Genomic DNA, 26,517 nt, shown 5'->3' on the forward strand with positions numbered 1-26,517 from the left:
ATGTTTCACGTAGAGGTCAAAGCGTGGCTCCCCCCTTTCCTGGAGGACAGATTACCAGGCATCAGTTTTCTCCTGCTGTAAAATGGGGCGAATAGGAGCCCGTGCCTCACGAGGGTGACGTTAGGTTGGCACGCACTGGTCCGTCTGAAGTACTCAGAATAGTGCCTTGCTCAGACCAGGCTTCCGTGAACGCCGGCTGTCGTTGGGACGGTCATCGTTCATCTTATTCCCATTGGAAGGTACGTTGTGAGTGTGGTCTTGGTTTGTATTGATTTAACCGGACGAGGCAGAATCGGGAGACTTCATGAAGATAAAAGCTGACCCTTAGAGCACAAGGTGCACTGTGTTCCTGGAGCAGGGTGTTGCAGCCACAGTGGGCACACACGGAAGTGTCCCTGGAGGCTGTTGAATGTTAGAATTCGAGTGCCAGAAAAGGCCTCGGGAAGCCTGAGGCCCCACTCTCGTTTGACGCCGTGGGAATCGGGGCTTGGAGAGGTCGTGTGACCTGGCCAGGGTGACACAGCGGGGTTTGTGGCAAAGCCAGAAATCTTCTCATTTCCCCAGGGCGGTGGTTCTTCCCTGAATCTCGTCCTTTGAATATTTAACGTACAGCCCTTTAACGCCATTTACGCCGTTTTATTGAATTCAGCCGTTGTTACGGTGTCTCCTGATAGTCTTGATTTTAGTAGGAAGTTAGTACTGCTAAAGTGTGCCCTGAAAATAGAGAAAAACACGATAGTCACAGGCAACAAGCTGTTATCTAGAAGTATAAGGTGACTTTAGTAGGAGAAAAATCAGTGATCCTGGTCTTAGATTGTTTTATCTTCACTGTGAATGAGTCTGCTGGACTCTGTCTGTGGGCTCCAGACACTATTGCGGGGAATAGTGTCTTCAGGAAGCTTACTGGCTGAGACAGGGGGAGGCCTTCAAGGTGAAAGGCAGACGGCGAAGCACTCCCAACTCCGGAGATTTCTAGTTGGAAGAAATTGTTTCAAATGTCTTTCTTTCTTTCCTTCTTTTTCCTCTCTTCCCTCTTCATTCTGCTTCCTTACCGAACGTTGCCTTGAAGAAATCACTCTGAAAGGAGGGGAGTCATTGTAGGATAGGTTTTCCGGAGTTCCGTTTCGTTCATTGACTCTCCCTGTTTGTCTTTAGTTACAGGTTTATGATAATGGATCGCTTTGGGAGTGACCTTCAGAAAATATACGAAGCAAATGCCAAAAGGTTTTCTCGGAAAACTGTCTTGCAGCTGAGCTTAAGAATTGTAAGTGAGTTACACTCCTCTTGTTTTAATCCCGTAAAGGCTAGTTGTGTTGAAGCTCGGTCCTCTGCTGGTCGGTGTTGGGTACTGCACTAACTTACTCTATATGGTGCTTTCTTAGCTGGATATTCTGGAGTACATTCACGAGCACGAGTATGTACACGGAGACATCAAGGCCTCAAACCTTCTTCTGAGCTACAGGAATCCTGACCAGGTAGCTTTATTAACTTTAATTTCTACTATTTAAAAGCTGTTGTTTGAAAACAGATACGGTTGCTTTGAACTTTTGAACCTGTGCAGAAGTTTTACTTTTTGAAGTAGATATGGTAATAATAATATTTCTTCTTGACACTTTTATCTAGTTAACATTCTACATTTTTGATGCGATTTGTTGGCACTTTATCAAGTTGGCTATTTTGTCCTAAATAGTATTCAGAAGAAGCGCTTGTGATACAAAATGAATTTCAAATAGCTATTTGGGGGTGGAAGCTTAAAATTATATAGTGCACCGATGAATTATGTTTGCCTGTCTGCTTTGTCATTTTTTTTATTTCCTTTGTTCAAGAAATCCATCAAATGTAAGTGTTCTGTTACTTGGAAAATTTGGTCTTTAACATGTTGATTATTCAAATCAATTGGTTTACAGAAATATCTTAGCTGTCTAAATTTGTATGCCCTTAGTGTTTGGAATTCAAGTGTGCATTTTTTTAGTTTCTTACAATTCACTTTGTAATTTTTACTTTTTAAGGAAAAGAGAAAAGCTAATGTTATTGTACCTTTATTTGGATCAGTTTGGCTGGAGTAGAGGGCTTTACGTGGTTTTCCCCAAGCCGTTGCCACGATTTCGGTTCCAGTGAGGTTTAGTTGGCACGACATCGTTGGGCCACTGCACATCATCTGTCCCGTGTGTGTTCTCGCGTCTTCCCGATAGCGCGTGAGCAAGGACTAGATATTTTCCGTGTGTGTATGTTGGTACTCCACTGTATTCTTTTTCTCGGACCTGTCTTTAACTTCCTCTTGCTTCATTTTTCCGTTTTCCTTGGCCTTCCCTTTATTTTCTACCGTCTCAGGTGTTTGATCCCGTCCTCCGTCTCCGTGACGGCGGCGGTCAGGGATCTCTGCACGGATAACAGAGGGAAGTCGCCGCGCCGTAGCGTGCTATTGGGGAACTCTTCCGGGCCATCACGGGATTCCCAGACGTCTTGTGTTAGATGTTTTAAAAAGGTTAAAAGCAAGCAAGCAAACGAAACATCGCTGAGAACCTCAACCATGAGGGTTCCATTAATTGAAGTGAACTGGATTTGTACAGTGTAATAAATGAGAGTGCGGCTTATTTCAGTTTGCAGTTAACGAAAACATGCTGCCTTTTGTTTATAGGAAAATATTTTTGCACTTCTGTTATCCTTCGGGCATATGCTTTGGATGGGATTCTTTTTCTGGTGTTCGATGTATGTGCTAGATCCGTCCCCATATTTTTACTTCCGTTTCCTCTTGTGATCAAATGCCTACGTTTGGGAGCCACTTACCCACAATTAGAGATATGATATGTGGCTGTGGAGAAGCAGAGAGCCGAAGGTACTGGCTTTGTATGCTCATCAGACCCACGTGTACGTGCCCACGGAGAGGTGCACTGTAATATTAAAATTCGGTTTTAATTGTGAAACTTGACTTTAATGTGTAATATTTAAATGCAGATAAGAGCCTCATCTCAAAGTTCTTCAGGTCATTATTGTACGCTGAAATGTTTTTATGAAATGAATTGATATTTGATTATTTTGTAAGTGAAGGAGCAGAGGAATAGAAGATCGTTACCGCACTGAGTGTCATCTAAGTCAGTCTTAGACCTGGTGTGGGGCAGTTGTATTGCAGCTAAAGGTTCGGTGGTTTCCTCTGTGCTCAGTTCTGTGTTAGACCAACTGTAAGAAAAGGTGTAAAATGTATAAGCTTTGCTCACGTCGAGGAGACAGGATTAATTACAAGGATAACATACTTATCCAAAAGTGTGTATAGTGTGGGCTCCTGTTCTCTGGACTATAATGACATGGTCATTTCACGTTTTTCTTGAAGTAAAAAGTCCCTCAGAATTAAGTATTTGCTGATGTTAGCCTATTGGCTCGCGCTTGTTTGGGGCGCAGTGGTGTGGCCTTGCGGATGAATCCAGTGACAGAATTTTGTCTCTGGGCCACAAAGGAGTGTGTGTGCAATCATTTTGGCTTTGACTTTTCTTGGTGCTCGGACGTTTATAGGTGTACTTGGTAGATTATGGCCTTGCTTACCGGTATTGCCCGGAAGGAACTCACAAAGAATACAAAGAAGACCCCAAAAGATGTCACGATGGCACGATCGAATTCACCAGCATCGATGCGCACAACGGCGTGGGTATGTCGGCAGCGCTTGACCAAGAAATGCACCACCAGCATTTTGGTTGAACTCCTGCGTGGTTCTTAATTTTGCATAAATAAGTAGATACAATAAATGAGACCTCAAGGGGCAAGGTGGGGTGGGGGAAGACCCGGGAGGAGGCTGGTCTCCTGCAGCTGTGTAACTGGGCCTCCCGTGTCTTCCCCCGTTTTCCTTCTGTCCTTCAAAAACACTTCAGCTTTAGCAGTGAAGGCGGTTCCGTCAGCTCGGCGACGGTTTCTTTTTGGTTTTATTTAGCTTAGTCGAATGTGGGGTGTTCTCCCCCGTCCCCTGCTGCCTAAAAGTCTGTAAGTTCCTCGTGCAGCCACAACTTTGTAGCAGGCAAGCTTTACTTTGTCACTTACGAAGTTGGCCTGTTTCCACAGCGGGCATTTCTTCTTTCCGCGCCCAGCACTGGGGAGGAGCTGAAACCCCCCGGTTCTCTGGGCCCCTTCATATACAGCAGTTTTAAGATCTTCAAGTTTTCCAAGGGCAGTATTAGATGTGTCACCGCTTTATAATTTATTTCCTAGACTAGCAGTCTCAGTTTGAAATTCTAGAGTTTGCCAGTTTGGATTTCAAAGTAAATTGCTAGCTGGAGGTAGATTATTTCTCTCATATTGCCCGAGAGTTATTTAGTATTTTATTAAATGCAGTGATAAGTTTGGATGAAAAACAAGACTGTACAATTGACTGTTTTACCTTACTGCTTTATATATATTTGAAATCATACATTAAAGTTATTTTGGTATACTTAACCTGCTGCTTCTTTTATATTCGTAGCCCCATCAAGACGTGGTGATTTGGAAATACTGGGTTATTGCATGATCCAGTGGCTTAGTGGCCATCTTCCTTGGGAGGATAATTTGAAAGATCCTAACTATGTTAGAGATTCCAAAATTAGGTAAAGGAAAACTTAAATTATTTTGGGTAAAATCATGATAAGGTAGATGTATTTAAGCCAGGATTTCTCAATGGAAACTATAGTTTTAACTGATACTAATGTGGAAATAAGAAGGTACTTGCTAAATATTAAGGGTCTTTGGTGTTTTGTTCAGTTTGTTTTAGAAGAATGTCTGTAAGCATATTTAGGATGTAACACAGTGCTGCTTAGTGTGCTATTTACTGGTATTAAATATTAATAAGTTTCCATGGCATACAGCTTCCAACAATGACTCATTCTTTAATTTTTAACAGATACCGAGAAAATATTGCAGGTTTGATGGACAAATGTTTTCCTGAGAAAAATAAGCCAGGTAGGAAAAGACTTCTTAAATGTTCATGGGGGTTTTGTTTTCTGGGAGGAAGAGCCGTGATGTCCACGGAAGATGCCGTGATGTAAAAGCTTAGGCGTTTCTGAGTGTAGCCATTGTGCTGGGGCCTCTTGTCATCCCGGACACGGCAGTTCCCTTTCCAGAGGTGGGCTGAGTGGGTACCTGAGCTTGCTTACATTAATATTCAGTGCTTTCAGGAAAGGTCCCAAATTTCATTCATGAATTCAACTGGTTGTTTTTTTGTTTGTTTGTTTGTTTTTGTTTTTTAATTGAGGCCTTAGTGTATGCCGGGGACCATTCTAGGCACTAGGGATATACCAGTGAACAAAATAACTAAAAATTTCTGTCTTCATGAAGCTAATGCTGTGGTTGGGAGAGAGAGACAGTAAACACAAGAGTGTATTTTACAGTAGATTATATGGTTAGTACTATGGGGGAAGAGAGAAAGCAGGGAATAGAATTGGTAGGTGCGGGGACAGGGTGGGGAATCGAGTTGGGGAGGAGGGTTGAAATTTTAAATGCAGTGGTCAGGGTGGCCTTACTAAGCAGGTGACATCTGAGCAGTCTGAGAAGGGGAGGGAGCTAGAGGAAGCCCAGGGAAGGGTTGTAGGCAGAAGGAACAGAAGTACCTGGTGTACTTGAGGAATGCATTCTTTTAGGCCATCAGAAGGGCTTTGGCTTTCACTGTGAGCAAGAGTGTAGGGTTTAGAGTAGAAGAATGACATCAGTGTCTGTCTTTAAGGGAAATCTGTGTAGCTCCTGTTCTGAGCATAGACAGCTAAGGGGGCAAGGCAGGGCTCGGCTGGAGCAGGCTGAGGCTGGGTGATTACCACAGGAATCCAAGCAGGGGAAGGGGCAGTGGGAGAGAGGCGGTCACTTTGCGTATACTTAGATGTCTTTAGATGTCTTTTCAAGTCTTCCCTCAGTTGTCTCCTTTCCAGGGAAGTCTGCCCTGACCTCAGGCTATTTAAAATTGCAGTCTTACCAGCCACACAAGAAATGGAATGTTGTAGGCTTCTCGGAGTCCCTCCTTGTGCCTCCTACCAGTCACGAGCCCCTCTCTGGCCTAATAAATAACTAGCCTAACTTCCAACCCCAAAGATTTATTTTCGAGCTGTATAAAAATGGAGTCATAGAGTGAACAACATAGGTAAAAATCCCTGCCCTCATGATACAATTAACTTGTATCTCTGGTAGAGTCGTTTCTTTGACTCAGTATTGTATTTGTGAAATTCGTTCCCATTGTTGCACGGATTTTTTTTCTTTTAATGTTTTTACTTATTTACTTTTTAACTTTATTGACAAATATAATTGTATACATTTAAAGTGTACAGTGTGGTGATTCGATATACGTTTATATTGTAGAATGAGTAACAAGATCGAAGATAATTAACACTTCCATCACCTCAGTTAACTGTGTGTGTGTCTGTGTGTGTGTGTCCGTGTGTGTGGTGAGACTGCTCAAGATCTACTCTCAGCCACTTTCCAGTCTATGGTACCAATTATTAAGTGTTTTTTATTTTATTTTATTTTATTTTATTTTATTTTATTTTATTTTATTTTATTTTATTTTATTTTATTTTTTGAGAGAGAGAGAGAGAGAGAGAGATAATGAGGGAGGGAGACAGAGCATGATCGGGGGAGGGACAGAGAGAGAGTGAGACACAGACTCTGAAGCAGGCTCCAGGCTCTGAGCCGTCAGCACAGAGCCCGACGCAGGGCTCAGACTCACGGACCGCGAGATCATGACCTGAGCCAAAGTCAGACACTCAACTGACTGGGCCCCCCAGGCGCCCCTGTGGTACCAGTTGTTAACTACAGTCACTGTGCTGTGCATTCGATCCTCCCGGGGCCCCGTTGTCACACGGGAAACAGTGATGTGTTCATTCTCATCTCTAACAGAATTGTTGTATTTATATGCCGCCATTTATCTGTTCTAATGTTGGATTATTTCCAGTTTTTTGGCAGTTAGAGATTGCCAGTTACACATAAAGTTATATATTCCATCTGTAATTGATTATTGTGCATTATATGAGGAGAGGCCACGTTTCTTCCCCACCCTGTGTTTGTAAACAGTTGACCCAATAGCTTTTCTTGATGAAACCACTCTTACCCTATGGTGCTGCCTTTGTCTTAAATCAACTGTGGATCTGTGGATGTTTCTGGACTCCTTTCTTTTTATTAGTCTTTTGTCTATTCTTGGGCCGTACTGTCATAATTACTCTATCTGGCCTTATCTTGAGTCTTGATTATCTGGTGGTTTCAGTCCTCCAGCACTATTGTTCTTTAAACTTGACTCTGGTGTTTTGCTATCCTTGACCCTTTGTGTACATTTTAGAATCACCTTGTCAATTCCACACACATCCCCTCCCTTTCCAGTTTGCTGGAATTTTGAGTGGTATGGCATTGACTCTACAGATTAACTGACATCTTTTTACGATTGGATCTTCCGGTCCACAGATGTGGTATATCCTCTACTTAATTTCGTCCGACTTAATTTATCTCACTGTTCTATAATTTTCTCTGCAAAAATCTCACCCACCTTCACTGTATATGTTGCTAGGTATTTGACAGCTTTTGATGCCGTTGTAAGTGATCAGTTTTTTAAAAATCTTATTTTTCCTATTGTTCGTTGCTAGTATATAGAAATCGATTTTTTTTATATTTACCTTGTATCCTGTGACCCTGATAAATTTACCTATTAGTGCCACTAGGTTTTTTTTTTTTTTATAGATTCCTTAGGATTTTCTGCATACGCTGTTGTGTTTGTGAATAAAGCATTCCACTCTTTATGCCTGTTTCTTTTCTTGCCTTCGTGTCCTGACTGAAAGCGTACATGGCTATTATACTGAACAGGAGTCATGAACATGCTTCACATTTTCCCCTCTCGGAAGGAAAGATTTCCCTGTGTGACCATGCCCAGTGAGGTTTGCCGTAGGTTTGCCAGAGACCCCCTTTGTCAGATTAAGAAAGTTGAAGGGAGGGATTTTCACTTCGGTTTTCCTCACGTATCCCGAGTATCTAGAATTGTGCCTGCCCCATAGTGAATGCCAGTCAATACTCACATGAACGAAGGTGTGTGTGTATGTGTGTGTAGCACTGTCAAGATCTCTTGGTTTTCTGGGTGTGGGGTGTGGGGAGAGGTTTTTGTCCCGAGGAGCTGGAAGTTTGGCATTCTCAGTAACGGGGTGGGGGGGGGGGCGGGTGGGGGCGGCTGCGGAGCAGGCTTAGCGGCAGATCAGGAGTTTGGGTCTGGATCTGTTGGGATTGGAGAGGACAGGTAGGGGTCTAAGAGCCAGCGTGTGAGGCAGTGAGCGCACAAGCTTCCTGGAGGGCACTGGAAGGGAGAGGCGGGGGAGCGTCGAGTCCGTCGCCTCAGGATGGATTTCTGGTGCCGAGAGGTGTTGATCCTGACTAGTAAGATTTCTTTCTGGGGGTGCGCTTCTGCCTCAGTGCACAGGAAGCCTTTCGTCTTTCAGAAGCTGATTTTTCTCTTTTATGGGAAAACCAGGCCTTGCTTCCCTCTCCTTTCTTCAGCTTGTTCTTGGTACGTTTGATTTCTCACGTACGCAGACAAAGCATGCAGCTGTCTTCTGTGGGACCGATGGCTTCCATGGCAAAAGATATTGGCCGTGATATTCCTGATCTTTAGGTACATGTTACTTCATAATCTGTCCAAGGCCCTTTCCCGTTCTGTTTTTGTAGCTTTAAGACGACGGCGGTTGTTTTCGTGCATGTTTAGATTTTAGTATGTCTTTTATCTTTCGTCCCTTACGATGACAAAAATGTGTTTCACGTTACATCTCAAAATAAGTTTTTTATTTGACTCGCCTGACGATTCCTGACTTCGAAAGCGTACTTTCCATTGAAGAAATGATTGTAAAAAACGTATTTTAACCAGATACAGATATGTGGTCTAATTCTACTGTAACCGTGAGTTATTTTCTTAGAAGTGAGAGCTAAGTACGTTGTATTTTGATTGAAAGATTACAGAATAATCGTGTCATTCTTCTAGATGAAATTGCTAAATACATGGAAACAGTGAAGTTACTGGACTACGCCGAGAAACCTCTTTATCAGAACTTGCGAGACACTCTTCTGCAAGGACTGAGAGCCATAGGCAGCAAGGATGATGGCAAGCTGGACCTCGGCCTTGTGGAGAACGGAGGCCTGAGAGCAAAACCAATAACAAAGGTGAATTTTGTTACTAAGTGATCCTTTGGCTTCCTATGATGATAATTGCAGCAAGTACTAATTTTCGGAAAGTCAATGAGTAAAGAAGATTGTAACAGACTGCTCGGCAATTAAATATTTATCACCATCATATAAGGTGATATAAGACAGAAAAATATATAGACGGTTGTAGAAAAATGGATGGATGTTTCTTTATCCCATGGCAAGTTCATAAATTCCTAGCAAGATTCTGATGTGGGATACTGATATCTGGCAGGGGGATTTGAATGGGGCACTCAGCCCGTGGTTTGGGGGGTTTTTTACCTCCCAGGCCACCTGGCAGGGTTGCTCTGGGCTCTTAGCTCTTCCTCGTTTGTTGGTGTGGTCACAGTGCACCATTTGAAAGTCGGGGTTCGAAAATTACTATTTGAAAAGTAGTGTTTGAAAGTTTCCTGGTTTGCTGATGGGGAGTGTTCACCATTTGTTTTGTTTTTTGTGTTTTTTTAAAATAATTTTTTCATGTTTATTTGTTTTTGAGAGAGAGAGAGAGAGAGAGAGAGAGAGCGAGCAGGGGAGGGGCAGAGAGAGAGGGAGCCACAGAATCCGAAGCAGGCTCCAGGTTCCGAGCCGTCAGCACGGAGCCCAACGCGGGGCTTGAATTCGTGAACCATGAGATCATGACCTGAGCCAAAGTCGGCCACTTAACTGACTGAGCCACCCAGGTGCCCCCACCATTTGAACATTATTTTGTTTTTTACAGAAATGTCGTCATGTAAAGCGATGTATCTTCATATAAGGAGGTTTAATTTTTTTGGAGAGCGTTATTAACAATGGGCTTGATGGGTGAACTGTTGTGCCGGCCTGTAAATAACTCCTGGTATCACTTAAAAATTTTAGATTTGACAGGTATACGTCAACTTCTTGGTTATTTTTAATCGTTAAATTATTGACTAATTTAGTGATTTCCCTTACAGTCTGAAATTATTGAATAAAATGCGTTTGCTGCTTTTAAAGAGAAAAGGGAAAGTACTTTTAGCAGAAAAATATTTTTTTGTAGCGTTGCCTGTTTTTACTGTCATTGACTGTAAATTCCAGTACATTTCTTTCTTATTCCAAACTGTGAGAAAAAGGGTTTAAATAAGGAACACCATCTTAAGATTTTTGTAACTCTTTTTAACTTCTAAAGGAGATAAGAATTTTGAAATTGTATCATGAATTTGACGCTTTTGGCAAACATTAGGTCTCTTTGTAGTCTCACCACAGGATCTGAAATTATGCGCTGCATCTACGTACACATGTCTTTTCCTTTTGGAAGTTTTGTCTTAATGGCATCGCCCCATTTTTGTGGTCAGCCAGTGTGTGTGCGGAAAGCCACGTCCAGCTTTGCAGTGCAGGGGATAAAATGGCGGCCCGAGTGGAATTGTTCAGTAAGGCAGCAGATTTGGACTTTGCACGTGCCTGCCAAGGCCAGACTTTCTGTGTGGTAATATTCGTAGCCAGCGTCTGTGGTGTTCTCCTCTAAATTTTTGCCGATTGGGAACTTAAAGATCGATTGTGGTGAGACCTAGTCCAGTGCCACAGCCCCTTACTCTGCAGGGCGCCGTTGCTGGGACTTCCGTGCTGGAGAAAACGTGGTTTCTGCAGCTTGGCTGACTTCATAGCCCAGTAGGTCAGTGCTCTGCAGAACCAGGGTCTGTGACGTCACAGTCCTCATGCGTCCTTGGGTAGTTCAGAAGGCCGGAGATTTCCCTCTGGGCCAACCCCTGTCTGCAGAAAGAAAGCTTCGTTTAGAGGGCAAAAATGAGTATCAAGCGAGTTACTAGATTTCCCACTTTATTAGTTTCCTGTTTTTTCCCTCCTTCCCTCATGGCTGACTGACACAGGGCTAATCTTTGTGTTAAAAAAAAGTTAATAACAGTTAAGATTAGGTGAGATCATGAAACACTTTGATGGCCATGTTACTGTAGGTGAGTTGTTAACTTTGTTGGCCTTTTGTCTTTTTTTGTAACGCGGAAGAGTCGGTCCAGACTGTTTTTTTTAAGCCCGAGAACATTTTCTTCAAATAAATTGTAAATAGCCCACATCTAGAGCAGATAAGGGCAGAGCTGCACTGACTGGCAAGTTTTCCTTTGACAAATTAATGGTCCATCTCTTTTTTAGCAAAGGGTATATAATCAAGATGTCATTATTTTGCTCCGGCTACTAGGAAGCTCAGAGCTAATTATGATGCTCAATCATAGAAATTATGTTTAACCTTGCAATTAGTATATATTTTTTTCCTTTCCCTTTGTCATAATCTCTTAAAACTTTTTTTAAGGTATATGTTCTTTGTATTTATGACACTCAACTCTCTTTTGGAAAGGGAAAGGTTTAATCAATTCAGTGTCTATTTCTCTGTTCCCAAGAGTTGTCCATTACGGCAGAAACCTACGAGAATTGATCTGCAGCGGAATGAAGCAAGGTCTCTATCCTTTTTTTTATAATGGTGCTTGGTTGTGGTGCAGCACATTTGGAAACTAGAGTGAAGTATGAATTTACCCACTTGAAAATGTTTTCAGCCTCAGTAGCCAGAGAGTTTTATTTAAAGCACAGGATTTGGGGATAACCTACAGCCGAAGCTGAAAAAAACTAAGTACCGCTCTACCTTTAGGAAGTACACAGCCAAAGATTTTCCTCGTTGATTAGAACTGAACACTTGAGAAGCGGGCAGTAGTTCCAGCAGTTACTGGATTCATTGTGTTCTCTTAAACCAACATTCAGCGATATAAAAGTCTAATTTATGCACCTGGTCTAGGCTAGGTCCCTGGGGCTATAAAGACCAATAGCATGTGGTTCCATCCTTAAAGAATTCCTCCCTGTCCCATCTGGGTTCAGAACAGCTTCATTTACTGGAAGGAACTCAGCAAGTTAAAAGGAAGGTAATACCTCCACTAGCTATTCTCTTGCATGGCCTTGATTAAGTTGCTTGCCCAAGCCAACAACAGGGCTGCTCGTCAGAGTTTCTTGAGTCTCATCCCTGGAGATTCAGTGAGTAGGCCTAACGTGTGGCCCTGCAATTTGCAGGCAGTGTATACTCTTGTTTCCTGTGAATGATGTGTACGTAGCCTTCTTTCCACTCCCATATATTCTAGTTTTTTTTTGGTAAGTTATATTATGCTAGTTGGCCTTCCTAGAGTTTCTCTGAAAAACCATTAACCGTGGTGAAATGAATCCCTGCTGGCACTCAGCCTGGAACATGGTGCAAAGAGTTGAGTAAGGGTAAAGGCTTTCCGCTCTGGTGGCCACCTTCCTGTCTCTTGAGGTGACTGCCCCCCGTGTAGTAGTAAATTTATTAGCCCGTAGTTTCAGTCAGATCGCCCCAGATAAACCCTCTGAATTTGGTGAACGTCTGTCTAGCTGGTTGAGCATGCTGCGTGGTAGAAAGTGTGTTTTCTTTACATAAATTTAGGTTGTTGAAGTTGATACATTTCTTTGTGTTTCACTTGGTGGTTTAGCCACAGTTCTCTAGGTCAGCGGATTCAGTGTTGACTAATGATTCTCTTCCTTAGCTGCTTGAGCTCTGTAGTTTAATCTTGTCTTACTTGTCTGGGTTTTGTCAAGGAACTTTTTTTGCCCTATATTTTTAAGTGAGATCATGGTGTGTGTACAGAAAAATGCACAAATAAGTGTGGAATTTGAACTTTACAAAGTGAACATATACATTTAAACATCCCCCAGATGGAGGTCTGGATCATTACTTGAACCCCAGAAACCTCTCTCATGCCTTCCTCTCAGCCATTATTCCTTCATTAAGAGTAACCAGGGGGCACCTGGGTGGCTCAGTCGGTTGAGCGGCCGACTTCAGCTCAGGTCACGATCTCACAGTTCATGAGTTCGAGCCCCGCGTCAGGCTCTGTCTGTGCTGACGGCTCAGAGCCTGGAGCCTGTTTTGGATTCTGTGTCTCCCCCTCTCTCTGTTCCTCCCCTACTCGCACTCTGTCTCTCTCTCAAAAATAAATACAGATTAACAAATTAAAAAAAAAAAAAAGTAACCAGTATTTTGACTTACAACACCATACATTGCTTTTGCCCTTTAAGGAAAATTTGCAGTAACGGCACCATACGACATGTACCCTTTTGTGTCGATCATATCATTGTATGTCTGAATTTCCATGCTGTTGCATGCAGCCGGAGTCGTTTATTTTTCGTTACTGTGTACTGAGCGCTGCATTATATGACTGCATCGTAATTCGTTTATCCCTTCTAGTGATGGACGCGTGCACTGTTTCCAGTTTTTGGCACTTGGGAGAATGCCGGTTAAGAACATTCTTTTAGCTTCTTTTGGGAAGTCAGTGCATTGATTTCCGGCGGGGTATATACATAGTGGAGTTACGGGGTAGAGGGCTTACTTAACGTGTAGCTTCAGTGCTGATGCCAGGCAGTTTCCCCCAGCAACTGTCCAATTTATGCTCCCCACCAGCAGCCTGTGAGAGCCTGCTCACCAGCACTCACCAACACTATTTCTTGCCTTATATTTAATTTTTATCTATTTTGGTAGATGTGTGCTGGTATTTCTCTGTGGTTTTAATTTAATCTCCTTGAGAGTATTGATTTGGAACACCTTTTCCCATGCCCGTCAGTCTCCATTGTCCTTTTGCTGTGAGGTGCATTTCAAATCTTTTGTCCATGAAAAAGTGGCGGGGTAGGGGGGAGGGGAGGTGATTGTCAGCTTTCTTTTGATTTGCCAGACCTGACTACTTCGTATATATGCAGTCTGTGTATTACACATTTTTTGTTTGTTCGTTTGTTTGTTTTTTACGATTGGTAGTTTATCTTTTCATTCTGTCACTATGGTATCTCTTGATGGCCGAAGTCCTTCATTTTAATGAAGCCTAATTAATCAGTCTTTTTGTTTATGGTTAGTACTTTTTGTATTCTGTTTTGGGAACATTTTGTCTACCAAGATCGTGAAGATATTCGGTCATTGTCAAGAAATTTTATCTTTTGCATTTAGGTCTACGATTTACCAGCAGCTGATTTTGTGCATGGTATGAGTCCATGTTTATTTACCTCCTGTGGATTATTCGTTGATTTGAACCATTTATTGAAGACTATAATGTCCCCACAGCATGTAGCAGGCTTTCAAACCATATGTGTTTGGGTCTGCACATCTGTGTTTTGATCCTATTCTATACCATTGGCCTACTTATCTTTGCCTGGCCACACTGTTTGAACTACTGGCTTCATAATGGTATCTCATGGTGTAAGCCCTCCAACTTTGTTCTTCTCTTTGTCTTAGCTATTCTTGGTGCCTTGGCTTTACATAAATTTTATAATCCGTTTAGTAATTTTTACAAAAATACTTCTGGGATTTTGATTGAGAATGTGTTGACCCTATCACTTTGGGAACAATTGACATCTTCACAATATTCCTTTTTGTTCCATGAATATGGTATACCCTGTATTATAAAGGGACTTTCTCTGCCTGCAGCTCATACTTGGGGAGGACCTGGAGAGCCAAGCTCAGCTGGTACAGTGGGCCAAATCATCTCTCCTCAGTAGTTGTTCCATTCTCTTCCTAGCCAGAAGAGGCAAACATTTGGTAAAATCTGAATTCACAGTGAGAGAAGCCTCATTGGGGGTTCTTCTCCATGGCTTTTGCTCTCATTTACTTGTTTTCTCTTTAGTCATCTATTTTGGTAAATCATGTTTACTGTTGAAAATAATTTGTCCTGAATGACTGTGGTTGTTCTGCCCTCTTTCTCCAGGCTTCTTCTCAGCCAGGGGAGAAACAGAATTGCGGATCCAGCTTTTGATGAGGCACTGTGGGAGTAGGGAAGGTCTCTTTCGGGGGCTGTTCGAGTCTTCCTTTCCAAGCTTCCTATTTATATTTTGTAAATTGGACGTCAGTGTCAAAAGATTCCTGAATGGTGTTCCCTCATGATCTTTCTCCAGTGTGGTCCAGCATTGGGTAGGAGCCTCATGTTGCTTTCTAGAAGTGTCTGACTGTTCTTGGCCACCACTTCCCAAAGGTTATGGTGTGAGGCACTGTCACTGTCCGTTGCTGAAATAGTTCTTAACTGTCCTTTGTGTTCATTGCTTTAGAGTTTGGGTGGAAGGAGGTTGAAATATTGTCCATCAAATATCCCTCCCCCCCTTACTTTTAAACACTTAGGTGTTTAAGACATCTATTTTTAACGTGTGTGTGTGTGTGAACGTTTCAAGGTAACCCGAATCTATGTCCTCCCCCCACAAGAGTAAACCAAGCGTGTTTCACTCTCAGCTCCTTGCAGACCGTCTCCCATGTTACGGTCACTGGAGATTTTAGTTTTTGGTTTTTTCTTTGTTTGTTTCTGTACACTGTGTGTCATTAGTTCATTTTCAGCTGATAACAGGGAATCCTTCATTCCTCATGGGAAATCCTATATTGAAACATTTTCTTTTGTTAAACCCAGTCCCCCAGACCTGTTAAAATCAGCAAAATTTACTGGAGTTGTACTTCCTCTTCCTACGTCCAGAGTAGATAACTAAACATGTAGACGGGACACATAAATGGAAGCAGATAACAACAACGAATAAAATGAAGTCATGTTGTGGTAGGGCCCCCTCCCTAAGGAGAGGGGGAAAAAAACCCCGAAAACAAAAACCTCAAGGCATCCTGGCTATACGCGTACGTGACAACATCCCTCACGACCTTGTAATGTGAGACCGCCCCATCAGACTGCATATTTGTGTGTTGCTGTGTGTGAGAGACAAAAAAGTGGAAGTGTATGAAAATCTACACCGCGTGGCGCTCGGGGCTCAGTTCTCCAGGTACGAACCCACCCGAGCGGGGCCAGCACAAATGAAGTTGCTTCCTGGAAAGAATCGCCGCGGTGTCACGACTCTCTGTGCGAGGATCCTGCTGCAGTGCATGTGTCCCGTTTGTGTACGGATTGATCCTTCATAGAATGACATTACGCGCACGGGGGGTCACGTTGGACTTGAGACAACTTACAGACCTCTACAGTGATTTGATAGGACTTCCATACGTACGGTTTTAGAAATTTCACTTGCGTGTGCTTAATGGTTTTCTAGAAGCTGAAATTAGTCTTTTGCTTTCATCTGTTTGTTAGCATGTCTTTTTCAACCTGAGAGCGAAGCCTGTTAACAGTTGCGGGCACACGGTAGGTGCTCGGTCAATGTGTGGTGGGTTCTCCGCCCCCAGTAACACGGAGGCCGGAGTTACCGCAGAAGGAAATGGTGATGTTCGCGATTCTTGTGACAGCCTTTATCACTGGAACTCGTTTAAAACAATAAATCACTTTAATGCATTCTAGCAGAATAGCTTTAGATTATTCTTCAAATGAATCTGCCCCTCTTTTTAAGTCCCTTACTCGCTTCCTGACCCACTTTTCATTTCTTCTTTTTCCAATTACGTCTGACCTTTTCCTGCTTTTCCTCAAAATACATCTGTACTTGCTGGATGTCCACTTCAACGTCACACAGTTTGCACAGGGTTTGGAGTATGATAGGAAGTCAGCTCTTTATCGTCACGGCGCTAGGTGGACGGTTGCCGGACAGGTGCAGACCCGCACATGTGTCCACGTACAGTGCCACACGGGGCTCACCGACAGCGCGCAGGCGAAGAGCGCTGGGCTTCGCCAGGCGCACCGCTCCGTGGGCTTGACCCCTTTAGGAAGGGACACGTCAATGTGGAGGCAAAGCAACCGGGAGTTGCCGCCTCCTGCCCAGGGTGAGTGGGGCGGCGCAGCCCCGAGATGGAAACCCTGTAAAAACAAAGAGCTCCGAGTTCTGGTCTTTCCCCACCCCCAGCTGGGAAACACCCCACAGTTCCCTTGGCCTTGTGCCCTCCCCAGCCTCAGTGTTTTGTCTGCATCGTGAATTTTAACTGAAGCCCCCAGTCGCGTCTGCTTCACCTTCGCAGAAGATCCATTCGATCTTTTTTAGTTACTGTTGAGTAACAGCCTGTTTTTCTGGTTGCTGTTAACGTATGGAGGAGTAATTTATAAACTGTGTCTAACTGCATGGTGACTTTAGGTGGCCTCAACCAAATGAACGAAGTAAGATGGACTGATTAGTACAGTCACCTATTTGTATTTAGAATTCTTTGTTCATTGACACATGCACGGTTCCAAAGGCTGTATCCGCTAAGTCTCTATAATAAACATGTGTGATTTTTGTAATGAGGAGGAAAAACCAGCCACAGGCCCGGAACCTCCTCTCCTTTGCTATAGCCAGACATCTGCTTGGCTTTTCCCAGAGGCTGTTGAAAGGGTCTAGAGGTGATCTTTTGGTCTCTGACCTGGGAAGCAGAGAATGAACAGGTCTTTGGTTTTTGCCTCAGAAGATTTTAATTCTTTGCCCCGTTAAAACAGCTTTAAGTCTCTGACTGGTCTCTAGTCAGTGTTTAGACTATTAGTAAATTATCAGTCCAAATGCATCTAGCTGATTTGTCTCCCTGTTTCTAAGCTGGAAGTGAGAAGCTGCTAATTAACTAAATTTTAGCCTAGCATATCTGAACACTTCAAAAATACAATGTGTAACACATACGCTAATGCCCTTTGAAATAAACCTAATTTTCTGCAGATATTTTAGCTGTGCTGAATTAAAAGAAAACTCTGTTCTGAGTTTATAAGTTATTCTTGTGTGTCGTACAATATTTTGATTTCGTTTATAAATGCAAAGGCACTTTGTGGGACCTGGTGTGGAATATGACAGAATCAGAGATTAGTGTGGTGCCTTTGTGAAGCCGTTTTCTGTTCAAAGAGAACCAAAATACACACTATCTGAAGCCCAGGATGTTGACAAATAATGAAATGAAGCATTTGGAGACCGTCGGGAGAAAGAAGCTGCCAGTGAATTGTTTGGAATTTTACTCGTTGTCTTGTAGAAATGACACACTAACTTACATGCTATTAAACTGGAAGGGTTTTTGTTTGTTTGTTTGTGTTTTGTTTTTTTAAATTGGTCTTTTCCTGTGACCATTGGTCCTTTCTGTCAAAACTAAATACATTCTCAGAAAAGTTGGGCTGGAGATACCCACCTGAGATTCAGTGTTGTACCTGCTGCATGATGCTGACAACACGGGTGGTTTGTTTTTGCTTGAATACTGGCTGGTTTTCATTCCTGTGTCATTTACCTGCATGGGGATTAAGGAAGCTCTTTTTATTTATTTATTTATTTATTTATTTATTTATTTTTATTAAATAAGCTTGAAAACAAGATGAACACACTAGGTTCTTTAGAATGTATTGGATAGCCCCCTTTGTAATGAGCATTTAAAAAACTGCCCCCTCAAGATCGGAAAATGCATTCTTTCCCGTATGGAAAGCAATAGAGTAGTGAAATATTCCTCCTTAATTTTGGTCCGAACGAACAAAAGTGTCTGTGTTTATTCCTGCCTAATGCATCACAAATCTGCTGACATGCTAACCTTGGAGTCTTGGCTGGCGTTAATCAGGCCTGTGCACCGGCAGGAAAGATGTACCTAATGCACTCCATCAGTGCAGTTTGCATATGGAAGTTCTCACAGGGGAGCTGCCCTGTGCCAGCTGAGGGTTACCTGCCCACTGCAGTTATTGTATGTAATTATCGAACCAATCTGTTCAGCCCAGCAGGGTTTAGATGGTAATCATGAAGCAACACTTTGGAAAAGAAAGATGTAAGGCACTCTCCCCTTCTCTCATCAGTTATATGAAGTTACAGCCACTCTCACAGCTATTTTTGAGAGGCAATACCTCCCTATACAGATCTGCTAAATGAACGCCTTTTCAAGTTTCTTAAGGTGCCGTCAAGTTCTTTTTGTGCACGTGAAGCGTTTGCTTTAGGAACATGGTGGGTATATCTGAGTCCCGATCTTCCCACGGCCACCTTAAGAATATTTTGAAACAGCGGGATTGTTCGTAATACGTGCATAATAACAGTTCTGACCATTCGGGGGTTTTAAGATAATGTAGTTTGAGTCGAGTCGAGCTTTTCCCGCGTCGTTCTCTGTGGAACGGAACCCGCGGTTGCCATCAGGCGAGAGAGCAGAGTGCAGAATGGCCTGCGGCAAGGGAAATGCTCAGGTGAAGTTTAACTTCACATGAATTGCTACAAAATACAAGCGAGGACATTCCGATGCGTTGTGAATCTGAAATCGGGGACAAATGAGGGGATTTCCTAAATGAAATCCAGGCAACCGAGGGAAGCTTTGAGTAGTCATTTGGATTTTAACACATTTAAATTGGGATAAAGGTATACGAGAAATACAAAGTTGTAAAGTTATTACTAAGGTCTTCCGTTTGTAGACATGTTCAGTAATTTAAAAACTTCACACAGGACTGAACTAGTTAGAAAAGTGATCGAAAATAATAAAAAGAGATTGAATGAACACTTGGGAAGACGGGCCGGTGGCAGAATACGAGCCTTAACTTTTAAGTAGCCCTCAACTAGAAAAATAAATAGAAAGTTGGAAAGGCCTGAGGGAAGGGTAGAAAAGCCAACCTGCTTTTGCGGTTTTAGGAGAGCCGTGTACTTCCTCTTCAGACTCCTCCTTTACAGGTAGGTTTATGCCCTCTTAACCTTTTAATAAAAAGTGTGCCAAAAGAATACATTTACTGGAAGTTTGTCATTAAAGTAGACTTTTACCACCGATTTGTAGGATATAACCAGTGATCCATACTATATGGACAAGGTGTGGATTTTCCCACTGATCAGGTAGAGAGATTACCCCCTGCTCCCCCACCGCAGACACAACACACACTGTGAAACGGGGAGAATAAGTATCGTTGGCCCGAGTGGTGATACCCGTTTTGTTAAACGCTTTGCTTTAGGAGAGAGTTTCCGTATTATCGATCCCGATGGTGAGGCTTTCAGTGGTAGATGATTCTGAAGAAGCATAAAAAGTTAGAGGTGGCGGTAACCAATCAGCTCACATTTAGACTAAGTGTATCCTTGAAGATTCTCTTCACCCCACTGGCTGCCATCCCCAGCCCCTTCCCTTAGGGGCGGCCACCACCCTGACATTGTGAACGGTCTTCTGCTTGTTTTGATACGCCCACACCTGGATAGATTCGCATATGTGGTGGTTTTATGGTAGGTTCGTGTGTTTACTTCTTTGACCGTCAGACCACATCTCTCTTTCTCTCTCTCTTAAAAAATCTTTACACGTAAGAAGCGAAAGAAAGGAATCGAGAGCACAGAATCCAGTGTTGAAGATATGGAATGCTCAGATACACAGACAGAAGAGGCCACACAAACCCGTAAGTTGAACAGTCTTGCCTGTTAGCTTTCTCCTTATGTAAGCACAGATTGCATTTCCTTCCACTCAATAAGAGGTTCACTTACGGTCGTAACGTTTTGGTTGTCTGATAAAATACTATGCAAGAAGAGCTCGTGTTTGTAGAGTGTGGCCACAGTGTCCTCTGTACATACACCGTATTATTTGCTGTCCATCGTGATCATGAAGTTGGGGCGGGAGGTGCTCTCATTTTGCATCTAGGGAGCCCACGACACGGAGCATTCGGGTGCCGGAGCCAGAACTCTGTCTTCCATTTCCGCACATTGATCTACGGAACGGGGTGAGCGGACTGTCCGGACCGGGCGGGGAGTTCCTGGGCTTACTGCAGCTGCCAAGCCCCACTTGCCTGAGCCGTCCGAGCGCTCCCAGCAAAGTGTGCCAACTCCTCGTTTCTCTGGACAAGTTGGGACGCGAGGAGTTAGAGCCTCGGGTCGTCACCTTTCAAAGCTCTTGAAGCAAAAAGCAAAGTCTACAGTCATTTCCGAGGTGGCTTGTAGGCTGGTGCCGAAGGCTCCCGCAGTGCGGGGCGGTGCCAGCGTTGGCGTTAGGAAGGTGGCGCCTGCAAAGGGCGCAGCGAGGGCGGGCTGCGGTGTGGTCGGCTTCGAAAACGGCGCACCTGTGGGTGGCTCAGGAAAAGGGGCACCTGGTCCAGGTTTCACAAGAGGTGATTTGTTGGACTCGGTGAAGAAATTCATTGCTGGAGTGGTACCATTTTTTCTTTTTCCAGACTTCTATCTCTGCCTTTTGTTGGTCCTGAAACAACGTTTCTGGATTTCTAATAAAGGCTTTTTTTTTTTTTTTTGGCAAAAGTTGTGTTAAAGCACAAGTGGCCTATTGAGTCCAGCCAGGGATGTGTCCTACCTTTCCTTTGAGAGTGTCACCTGTGTATGTTCGTGGACGGCAAACACTCGACTTTCAAAGAGAATCCTTTTCGCTCCGATTCTGTTAACATAGTCTTTATTATGTAGTATTTATTGAGCGCACATCCTTAGGTTTATCTGAATTTACCCCAGAGAATACTGGGGGCATCCAGAGAGGGAGGACAGAACCTCACCCTGGAGGCTAAAGCTTTCGAAGAAGTTCCTCTCTCTTTTCTGCAGCCGCTTCCATTTCCTCATTTCCACCCTCCCCACCTCCCGTCTTGTCCGTGTTTTATTAGGAGGTGAGGAGCCCCGAGGAGCCGTGCGTGGAAGCCTGTCTCAGCCAGAGACTAGCAGCAGCCATGACAGTGAGTGGGGGGGAGATTGAGGAGCATTTATAAAGATAGAACAATATTCTTAAACAAAAATCCCTTAAATTTCAAAACGGGCAGTATGAGCTGAGCAAAGGGCCTACGCTGTCACAGTAAGGTTGGTGCCCGTTTAGACCAAAGCGGACTCAGTTGTGCGTGGAGAAGACTCGGGCCCCTCTTGACTGCCTGCGGGTTGTTCGTGACCTGAACGTGGCTTAATGAGATACAGAAGTGATTTTAAATTCGCCTGTACCCGGGAACAATGTTTTTTATACCTAAAATTTTTGATTTAAAGTCCTTAGAAGAGTGTGGACCCCATTGCAAATTTAAGGAGAACAATCCAGATTTTTTTGTTTTGATTTAAAAAAAAAAAGAGATAAAGAATAATCAGATTGTCCTTTATTCCTATAAACTCTGCATTGCTTAATGCTTAAATGCTCTTTCTCTTCTCATTGCAATTCATCTTTTCCCCGAAAGTATAGGGCTAGTTAAGGTATTTTACTGTCTAAATATTCACAAATGAGAGAACTATTACCTGAGATGGTAAAATGTTATTGCTTCTGGCAAAAAAAAAAAAAAAAAAAAGCCAAGCGTTCATGGAAATATATATTTATATTTCATCATTTTAAAGTAACTTGAAGAAGGAGGCACATTATTATGTTTGGATTTTGTTTTAAAGAAATATGTAATACAATTCGGTGACTTCTGTGTTTTAGAGCTTTTAAGATTTTGTGTCATAAATGTGTTTCAAGAATGGTTACCTCAAACAGCAGCTTTAGAAATGTCAGTTTCTTCATTAACAATTTTATTTTCAAACACAATTTATGGTTTACAATATGGTAAGAGATTTCTCTCACTGTGCGATCTTTCAGGATGCTGTGCCTGGCCGAGTGGGAGCAACTTTCCTTTAATATCTATTTAGACCGTTTTAAAAACGTGTATAATTTTCTTGATACACCTAAACTCATTTTGACTAGTTGGGGGTCTATTGTGTAAGAACACATTCTGAAAGCTTTCAAAATGTGTATTGTGTGGGTTTTCTCAAAGAAAGAGAGGGGGTGATGGGGTGGTTTTCAAGAAGAACAGAGGCCTCTAATCCTTTTATTTTTATGCAAGGCATAATTTTTACCAATTGAGAAAATTTGGTTATTTGCTGCAAGTAATTTTTCCCCCCACAAAATAATAAGCCTTAAAAAGCCGTGCATATTCTGGCATTTCAAAACCATGCCAGTATTTCAGAATTGTACTAAAAATTAGTTAATGTAGCCATGATATTTATGGCTGGTGTGCTTTGTCCCTCCCGTTCATGAAAGGACAGTACTCCACAGTCTCTTCTCTTGTTAGTAGTATTTGTGAAGTGCCTCGAGTTTTAGTCCATTCTTGACGAAGCCGAGGCAAGCAGGATTTATGTTTACCTCTTGAGTATCTGTGATATAGTTAAAAAAAAAAGGGGGGGGATATTTTAAGGCAAAGAAGCCCCCCCACTTGTTTCTTACTTCTGCATTAATAAAATCATAGAAGAGTACCCAAACTTGTATTTTTTCATTTTCCACATATTAAATTTTATGCTTTAGTCTTACAGCTGGACCTTTTACCAGTGGGAATATATTGTGAAAATGGGTATATTTTTAAAAGAGATGAGGAGAGGAAAAATACCGTTTCTGCCACAATCAGAATTGATTGTTAGGGAAAATACTGAATTGATACATGCAGCAAAGACGCCATGTTGCAGAATCCTGATTATATAACAAATTCCAGGTGGTGGTAGTGTTTGTAGTTGCAGTGGAAAATCTTAAATCTACATTGAAGGGAATCAGCAGCAGTGGTATTTAAGAGTCAGGTGACAAATTAGGATGTTAACGAGAATAATACTCCTTGAACATCGTAGTAACTATTGTTAAGTGTCCTCTGTAACATGACGATAGATTCCAGAATTTATTGAAAAGTAGATGTGCTACGGTACTGATTATTGACCTTGCCTTTGTGATGTCCCATTGTGCCAGTGTCTCCCTGTCACGACAGTCTTCGTTTCTGTGCAAAATTAATCTCAAAATTCTTGAATAAAAAATGAAAAATCCACCGTGGGATAGTTTTTATATACCAGAAAAGTTGAAGAAAAAGCTTACAAGTTTAAGCCAGCCATATAGTCTAAGTATTAACAGTGGCAGGAAAAAAAAAAAGATATTCACGTAAACTTGAAGTTTGCTCTAATTGAAGTGTATGGCGATTAACTAAAAACTGGCACTTGGAAAAGTAAAAAAACACTGGTCTTTAAACGGATCTTCCACATAAGTAACTGAACAAAAAACCTTTAGAAATTGTTTAATAGAAGACGTGTGGTAAATACCTTGTCCTCGATTCAAAGGGCGTTTTGTACGTTTCAGAAAAGAAGTTATTGATCTGTGGCTGACTGCTTTCATTGATTAATTATGGGCGACCCGCCGCCCTTCAGCCGGTGCCGCTGCTCGTTTCCTGGCAGAGGGAGGCGCGAGCCAGTGGGAAGGCACTTGGTTTGCCGGGCACTAGGCAGCCGGGATCAGGTTTAGACGCATCCTTCCCACTGCTGTGCTCTCCTTGGAGCTGGAGTGGGGGTGCTAGGTGGGAACCGAGTCTCCTCGGTGAGGTGGATTCCCGCAAAGAATTCTGCCTCCGGTAAAGAATCACCGATTTATCCCAGCTCAGGAGTAGATGGGTAGGAACTGTCATGAGGTACTTAGAGCGGTGTCAGGCCTGAGGCTTCTTTAGAAGGCTGCTCAGTTGGGATCGATTTCATTCCTGGTGGAAAAGCCTTCGGGTTTTGGAATGGCCCAGGCCTCTCCTGCCCGCACAGTATGTAGGTAGCAGGCTTTGCAGGGCAACACATTTTATCATTTTACTCTTTGCTTTTCGCAATATGCGTTAGTTCATCGTTGCCAAGAAATGAATGCCTGTCTTGTTGCTATAGCTTACATTAGCAGTTACTGTATTTTAAATTGCACAATAAAAATTTGGGGGAGAAATATTTCAGTGCCCTTGTAGACTGGATATGTTTTACCAGTGGGAGAGTTCTAATGTACTGGAAGATGTCGGCGTATCTTTTCGAGTATTACAAAATGGACACAATTTCCTAAGATTTTGAGGCTGTTGACCAGTGCCTTTGTGTATGACTTTCATCTCCACAAATCGTCATAGTCAATTAGATTTTTAAATACGGAAAAGTATATAAAAATGCATGTATTTCTGATCTTTAGGTTTGGCAAGTTAATGATTTGAATTTCTTTGTTTTTTGTCTTCAAGGTTCGAAAGCCAGGAAGAGAGTCCAGAAGTAAACCAAATGCTGTCAGCTGATTTTTCTTTTCTTCCTCTCGTTTGACTCTCTCCTCTTTTTCTATTTTCAACGTTTCATTTTCATGGGAGTCTTTCAGGGTAGGGCTAACCATGAAGTACCTATGTCTTTGAAAAATCTGAACTTTTTTATTAAGTACTTTGTACAATTTATTAAAGGCCAATTGATAAAATTTAAAATCTTTAGGTTATACTCTTGGAGCTATCCCAGGCTGTGTGTGTTTGAGGTTCTGGAGCAGACAGGAGGAAAACTACCATGCTGTGTACTTTTCAGATCATTGTACGTTGCCCAGAGTGTCTAAGTGTGCTTAGACCAAGTCCTTACCTTGAAGGAAGCAACAGCCTTAAAATAAAAGTCTCTTTTTGCGTGATAACAAATACACCATTTGTCGTGGCCGTAAGATTTGGATCGTATTGATTTTGTTCAGTTCCGCGGGCATTTATTGAGCAGCTGCTGTATGAAACAAGAGGACCAAAGAAGGGAAAGGGTTATGAAAGCAAAGGTGGGGGAGTAAGTAGGCCTGTGAGAGATAAAACACAAACATTTGAAAGTTAGATTCCGTGACAACCAAGTCAGCACGCAAGGTGCACGAGAAGAAAACAGGTGACAAATTGGCAGGTTGGGGGCATGATCAGATGTATCGCCTGGCTTCTTTTAAGGAAATCCTGTGGAACAAACAGACAAACAGACAAAGCAAGCTTACTCATTCACAGGAGACCATCTTTCTTGCAAGTGTCTTTTTTGTGGCAAATAACGTCTGTGCAGTAAACCAAGCGTTGAGAGTTGCGGCGATCAGAAATTTTAAGATTTGGACTTTTTGTAGTTGCCTTGGCAATAAAAGCTTGGGACTTAAACATTTATGAACAATTTCAAAGTTCGCTTTGTTGCAGAACTTGGAATTAGACTGTATTTTCTAGAGAGTGGTACACCTCACCACTTAACGGTGCATCCAGTATTTTTAGATGCTGTATAGACATAACTTTTATTTAAATATTTAAGCATTAAACATTTATTTTACTATGTATTCCGAACGTAAGTATAGCACATTAAACTGGTGATTTCTCTATTGCTTAGGACAAGCCGGCCTAAAGTAGGCATTTTTGTTTTTAAAAAAGTGAGTTGATTTGAAGAAAATACTAAATAAATAATAGTACAGGTGGAACACAGACAGATCCAAATTGTCAGACAGCCCTGAGCAGCTCTGAACCAGCACTGAGATTTGAAAACTTTGGCTCCCTGATGTGGGTGTTCAGTTGTGGCGAGAAGCGTTTATGACTGTAGTGGTCAGATGCTGAGAAACGCAGAACAGATCTGCAGACTTTCCCTTGCAAGCTAATCTTTTAAATACCTCCTGAAGTTCCCGAGCTGTGTGTCTTTGCAGAATCGAGAACTCGATTTTGGGCAGAGCCTCCTCCTGTTTGCTGTGGGATGTCAGATTTTAGTGCGCATCAGTGTTACGGTCCCAAGTTTATTTGTAACACCTAAATCAACTCTCAAGTTCTGTTTCAAACACATTGACGCTTAAAATAGGATCAAATGTGTGTGGTGTGTTCTTGTGTATATGCCTTAGCCTTTTTTTTTTCTTTTCCA

The 26,517-nt window shown here is 42.5% G+C and overlaps 1 protein-coding gene across 4 annotated transcripts in view; it reads left to right on the plus strand.

Annotated features, from left to right (window-relative positions):
• Window positions 1–25,327, plus strand: part of VRK1 (VRK serine/threonine kinase 1) — a 76,844-nt gene extending 51,517 nt beyond the window's left edge. The window contains exons 6-14 of one of the 4 annotated variants that reach the window (XM_058740248.1): window positions 1,156–1,264; window positions 1,383–1,475; window positions 3,508–3,640; window positions 4,445–4,565; window positions 4,859–4,917; window positions 8,951–9,129; window positions 20,246–20,333; window positions 21,531–21,599; window positions 24,879–25,327. In XM_058740248.1, coding sequence (XP_058596231.1) covers window positions 1,156–1,264; window positions 1,383–1,475; window positions 3,508–3,640; window positions 4,445–4,565; window positions 4,859–4,917; window positions 8,951–9,129; window positions 20,246–20,333; window positions 21,531–21,599; window positions 24,879–24,910 — 883 coding nt within the window. In that variant the 3' untranslated portion in view covers window positions 24,911–25,327. The remainder of the gene's footprint in view (window positions 1–1,155; window positions 1,265–1,382; window positions 1,476–3,507; window positions 3,641–4,444; window positions 4,566–4,858; window positions 4,918–8,950; window positions 9,130–20,245; window positions 20,334–21,530; window positions 21,600–24,878) is intronic. The other 3 variants (XM_058740249.1, XM_058740250.1, XM_058740251.1) reach the window with 3 other exon arrangements.
• The last annotated feature ends 1,190 nt before the right edge of the window (window positions 25,328–26,517 follow it).

The sequence above is a fragment of the Neofelis nebulosa genome, chromosome 7 (genome assembly GCF_028018385.1).
Source record: "Neofelis nebulosa isolate mNeoNeb1 chromosome 7, mNeoNeb1.pri, whole genome shotgun sequence".
NCBI classification, from domain to species: Eukaryota; Metazoa; Chordata; class Mammalia; order Carnivora; family Felidae; genus Neofelis; species Neofelis nebulosa.